Source organism: Pinus tabuliformis, chromosome 9 (genome assembly GCF_031772625.1).
Source record: "Pinus tabuliformis cultivar Carrire ecotype Pingquan chromosome 9, CPIR1, whole genome shotgun sequence".
In the NCBI taxonomy this organism is placed as follows: domain Eukaryota; kingdom Viridiplantae; phylum Streptophyta; class Pinopsida; order Pinales; family Pinaceae; genus Pinus; species Pinus tabuliformis.
Genome location: NC_142307.1, coordinates 546,646,091 through 546,652,090, shown reverse-complemented (window position 1 = coordinate 546,652,090; position 6,000 = coordinate 546,646,091). Strand labels below are relative to the sequence as shown.

General features: G+C 37.9%; 1 protein-coding gene across 1 annotated transcript in view; it reads right to left on the bottom strand.

Annotated features, from left to right (window-relative positions):
- Window positions 1-1,583: 1,583 nt before the first annotated feature.
- Window positions 1,584-6,000, bottom strand: part of PGGT-I (Prenyltransferase family protein) — a 320,784-nt gene continuing 316,367 nt past the window's right edge. The window contains exons 10-12 of the mRNA XM_089445517.1: window positions 2,538-2,605; window positions 2,363-2,450; window positions 1,584-2,206 (exon numbers count right to left, since the gene is read on the bottom strand). Coding sequence (XP_089301643.1) covers window positions 2,033-2,206; window positions 2,363-2,450; window positions 2,538-2,605 — 330 coding nt within the window. The 3' untranslated portion in view covers window positions 1,584-2,032. The remainder of the gene's footprint in view (window positions 2,207-2,362; window positions 2,451-2,537; window positions 2,606-6,000) is intronic.

The following is a 6,000-nucleotide window of genomic DNA, read 5'->3' as shown; positions in this document are numbered from 1 at the left end:
AAGTTAATTTTCAAAACCACAGGATATCAAAATTGGAAAAGGATTTTTTAAACTATTTATAGTGCTTTTAATGTGCAATGCAAGAAAAAACTAGATGAATAACAAAGCACATACAACATAGGGACATAGGAGACTAGATGAGTTAAATATTTATTTTGGTCTTGTCTCATAACCCCTATGGTCCTTGTATTGATAACCCCTTTGGTTTACAATTCAAAATGAGAAACTCTACATAAAATTGGCTCCATAGAAGACGTGCATTAGCTGGTGCTAAAAATGGAGCAAAAGTTAGCATGCACAAACAAGGGAAAGAATTTTGGAAAATAAAAAGGCAGTTACAATGTGGAAGATCAGAATTCCATATGTGAGGTGGTAGATGCACACAATGAGAAGTATCAGAAGGTAAAATAAAATAATGCACTAGGCAGAGACTGAGGTGGAGGTTGTGGATGATTCAGATGACAAGGAATAGGAAGAGACGTTGGTGCTATGTGTGAAAGATATAGTGTTACACATCGAGACGTAGTTAAAAAGCCATTCAAGTGTCCAAATAAAGAAAGCATGTATGAAAATGAGCCAAGAAATCTGCTAGCTTAGGGAGACAAACACTAATAGACGGTTGCAATGACATTAAAACATGGAGAAAGCTTGAAAATACATAGAAAAATGATTGCCAAACAAGCAACAAATGTAATAAGAAGATAAATTGGGAAGGAATAACGTCTTTAGGATAAAATGTAAGTTCAGAGTTAAGTGTTATAGTCATTATTGATTTTTGTAGCACAAAGAACATATTTGTAGAAAAACTGGTATACAAATTGAACTTAGTGCCAAAAGCACTGACAACCATATAAATTTTGGTTTAAGAAAGGATATGAAATAATTGTGACAAATCTACAAAGTGTTGGTTAAAATTGGAGAGTACCGAAGACAAAATTTGTGCAAGCATTCCTAATTCCTAATACCACTTGTGTTGGTGAAGGTCAAGGCTCAAACATAACTCTAGACATCCATTAACAAATCCACACAAACCAATCAAAATACCAATCCACTTAAAGTTCTATACACAAAGCACGAATCCAAGAGAACTTTTTTTCCTAATACCACTTGTGTTGGTGAAGGTCAAGGCTCAAACATAACTCGATGCTTTTAAAGTTCTATACAACAAAGCACGAACCCGAGAGATTTTTTTTTTTATAGAAAGACTAGTTTCATGGAGCTAGCAATTTGATTTTTTCGGCGGTGCATTCATGTGAACACAATTGCATTCTTCTGCAAAGAGATTTAAAATGCAAATTATCAAGGCAATGCTCAAGGTACACCTTGTTGACAACCTTCTTTTTAAATATTTTAAATATTTGTTTATTAAAAAAAACCATCCAAGAGTAAATGTACGTATGGAATCTCATTTTTGCTTGCTTCAAACAATGATACCTCTCATTTTGAATTCGATCCTGAAAAAATTCACCTTCCATGTTTTCTACTAACACCCCTGAACACGATGGAAATGACCACAAAAATAAGCATGCATCAAGCAACCACATAAAATCAGAAACCTAGGTAGTCATGAGATAGGAACTACATTTCAGAAAACAATTCTACCATGACTATTAATAAAACTCTTCCACTCCAAACAATCACTGCTCATTTTCAACTTTATAGAACTCAGCAAATGACTCCCTGGGACTTGACAACAAGAAGTTTTAGCATGCCATAACTTGGACATTCCAATTTAAAGCTCCCGAGTATTGAAGAACAAGAATGGATAAGATTGTCCATTCTAAAGTAAAATCAAACACCTCCTCGCCTTGGCAGTTGAATTGACCAGAGGCTTGTTTCAGCTATCCTTGCAACGCAGAATATCAAAAATCCATACATAAGCCAATTTCTCAAGGTTGGAGAGGAAATCATTTCTCAGCCTTCTATAAGTACAGAGCAACAGGTTATTCACAAACCAAAATAAAACAGGATTGGAAGGTTGTGGAGATATGCAAGAAGGTGCCATCATTCTGCATTTTGCCATACGTTAGATTCATAGGCAAAGATCTTCTGCACATGGAGATCGTCTTTTAGCTTGCTCAGAAATACCTAACTCACAACAAAGTGGATTTAATCCAGGCTCCTCTAGTAGACTAAACCCACAAAGTCCATAATAGTCATGATATAAATCTGGAAACTCCCCGGGCTCTTTACTGAAGCCACCATACTGCAAATGATGATAAAAACCTTTAGTATAATACAACAACGCTACATGTGCAAGCTCTTCAAGAGCATCAACAGAAGGGCTCAAGCAAACATTGATTTCTGCAAAAGCAAAACACTTCTAATGGAACAAAATATAGGGTCACATGGTATGCATCACCTTAGACTGGCATGACAACAAAAAGCAACGCAGAGCATCCCAGTCATAAAAATCATGGAATCCCATGAGTTTCAGTGAACCACCCACCCTGCATCATTCAACTATCAAACTCATGCCAATGCCCAAGATACTTTCAATATTGAACTAAATTGAAGATTTATCAAATGCAACTTACCAAAAAGAGTAGCATGTATCACTGTCCTTATTGGATCTACCTTGAAAGCCTCCATCCATCCTTTGCTTCTGCATGAAAGGTCTATTGCCTTCAGAGTAATGAATTCATTACAGGAAAATAACTTTTCACTTGAAGTAAAAGCAATGCTTCTCAGGGATGTGGTAAGAACCAGCAATCATATGAAAATCAAAATCCCTTTTCTAGTTCGATATATTTATTTTTGGCGAATCCAAGACCTTGGCATATCGATAATGATGGTATTGAAAATGACACCATCATGCTACAGTAGTATTCCAATAAACAAGGCACAAAATCCTCAGCTCAAGACTTTGATGATGCTGCACAAGGTGCCCGCAGCAGGCAGAAAAAAAACTACACACGCAAGTGTCATTGAGTTCAAGGAGCATCATGAAATGCATAGCACATCAACGTTGGATACCTTCTCTAACATATATGATCAAATGGTGGATAATTTTAGACTTTGCTTATTGCCCAAAATACTGTTGAAACTTGAAACCTATAGTAATGACAGTCATCAGGAGCGGGAGTCTGGGTACATGGAATGTGGTCCTCCACATGCCTCTGCCTAAAACTAGGGCTTGAGGAGCATTACCAGGAAGAAAGGATGATCAGTATCACATTTAAGGATAGCAATGATATGTTAAGGTCCTCTTTAGGATCAGAGGTAGAAACCTTTAGAGGCATGGACATCATCTTTTGACAGAGAAGTTAAAACTCTAAGAGAGTTCAGCTTAGATTGCATGATATAGTTGGTTCTTAGCCTACAAAATTACAAAGTTACAAACACATGCCCAAACCCCTTGTAAAGCTTAGGCGTATGATACTTATAAGCTATCTGCAGACAATATATTTTGCTACCTATTTAATTTCCAAATTATTTCATACGCGCTCACTCTTCTAGGTTCACTGGGATGCATATACTGCAATTTTTTTTTTATCTTATCTTGCATAATTTTATCAGGTCAATTACAGTACAAAGTTACAAACTTATTTAGCCCAGATATGGTCATTGTCATCAAGGGTGGCACTTCTTCCTTGGAATCTTCAATAAAAGATCTGGTGTCCCATATATCTTGATGTCGTGAATCAAAGAAATTGAGTCAAGGTCTGTAAGATAATTTAATGGCCTACTTTTCAAGAATCAAATGGAGATACTACCCAACTTGGCGGTCATCTCATGTTCATGTCATTCCAGCTTCTATATACATATTAACCAATGTTCCACCAAGGTTCCAGGACGAGGGGGCGAGGGAGCGAGGGGGCACGGGAGCGGCCTATGCAAAAGCTCCCTACCATTTTTTAGGAAACGTGGGGGAGCGTCAGGGTCTTAAAAATTTATAAATATAAAATATAATTTATTAATTGAGTTCACTATGACAATTTGGTTTGAATTGAGAAGCTGCAAAGCATGATCATTGATATGAATTCCTGGAGCAAGAAAGCAATGAATTTGAAAATTTACACAACCCTTCTTAGAAGAAAACTTAAACAAAGAGAGAACTGTCCTTCTTAGAAGAAAACTTAAACATAGAGAGAACTCAGAACTATAGTGGATTATGTATAATGATTTTGAGAAACTGGACTTCTAAGTTCTTGACATATTAGTTAGGCAGGCCGTAGATTTTCAACTGATAATATTAATATATGAATAGCCTATTTGGCAATGCTTCCATAGGACTAGCCCATAGGTCTGATATACCTTCACAATTCTGTTTTAGATACTGCTAACCTAGAGAAAAAGTCTAAAAGAAATCATTTTTGGAACTTGGACTAAACGGAACCTGGATGCTTTTTCCACAGGTAAAGACCATAGGCCTAATATAGTAATAGGCTGACTGTCTATTGTTTATTCAGTTCCCAGGTAACCATTGCGACAGCCATAACCTTGTGCCATAGATTTTTCCATCGGCAATCTCATGCAAAAAATGATAGACACGTAAGTGGAAGTTACTTTCTTCTTTTCATGTTGTTAGACTGCTTAGTTAGTTTCCATTTTACAGATCCTGCTGGTTTCTTTCTTTGAGCGAATGTATATTTTGAACCCTTTAAGTTCTCATGGGATCAAAATTAGATGTCAGGGCAGAATTTTGACAAATCATATAGGAAAGTAGTTGGGTGGCTGGTGGAATATTAACACTCTGTATTTTCATCAGGTCTTATTATATCAACAATATTATATTTCAGTCAGGTCTCATCAACACAATGCATGGTAGTCAAGGAGGCAGTGTTTTAAGGTTTTAGTTTTACAAGTCGGATTTTTCACCCATACTTGTGGTTAATTGGTTCCTGGAAACAAAATAGTCAGATCCACTTTTCAGAATATGTGACAGTAGGCTCTTTTCCTAAACCTACTATCACCATGAACGGGGAGAGCCCATATTGAACCGATTCAAGGTCTTGGTTTTCCTAGCTTGCACTTTCAACAAATTGTATTAATTCACTGACTTTTTTTTGGTAATTTACCTTTTGTATACAATTCCTAATACAATCAATAATGATACAGGCACTGTTTATTAAAATCCGAACAGTGAAATCCAACATTGTGAGTGGAGCGCTCAGCGAACTTGCAAAGGCTGTGAGTGTGTTGTTCATGGTTCAGGGTGCCATTTTTATAACATGAAACAACGATTTTCCAAAACCCTAAATGTTAATTAACTCTTAATTAAAGATTAAGTTCAGCGTTTAGTTAATTAAAATGGTTTTTAATGCATTAAAGGTGTGCCACGTCCCCCCTCGTCCCCCCACGTCCCCCCTCGTCCCCTCTCGTCCCCCCACGCCCCTCCACGTCCCCCTTTTCGGAAGCGCCCCCTCAGGGAAGGGAAACGTTTCCCTGGCACATCCCCCTGAGTTTCCTCCATGTTGGGAGCGTGGGGAAACGTCCCCTACTCGTCCCCAAGTCCCCGGAGCGCGGGGGAGCGAGGAAACTAGATGCCTAGGGGGGGGGGGGCGAGTCCCCGTGGAACACTGATATTAACAAATACACAGTGCTAAGAAATGTCACTATCCAGAATTAAAGGTCATCATATCATAAATGTCCAGCCAACCATAGCCGATCCATAGCTGGGCCACACTGTACAGTCAGGCCTAAGTAAGATTTGTCAATAGATAATGGTAAATAATTATCAGGGCCCAAGCACCACTACAATGATGCCATACATGAACAGTTAGTCCCTAAAGTAGGGGTGTTATGGCCCTGCATATGGGAATTAATGCTGAAACAGAAACAGAAAAATGTATCATTAATACATTGGTGGACAGCCTCCTCAAAGATAAAAGCTAATTGTTAGTGGTATGGCCTTCCCATTTATAGCAGTCATACCTTTCCATAAATGCAGCTGAACTGCAATTAATACGTATCATCTACCATGCATTAAATGTCGTCTGCATCCTGCATTTGATAAAGCAATCGCTGGCTTGAATATAGCAGGCCAACCTAGAAAGT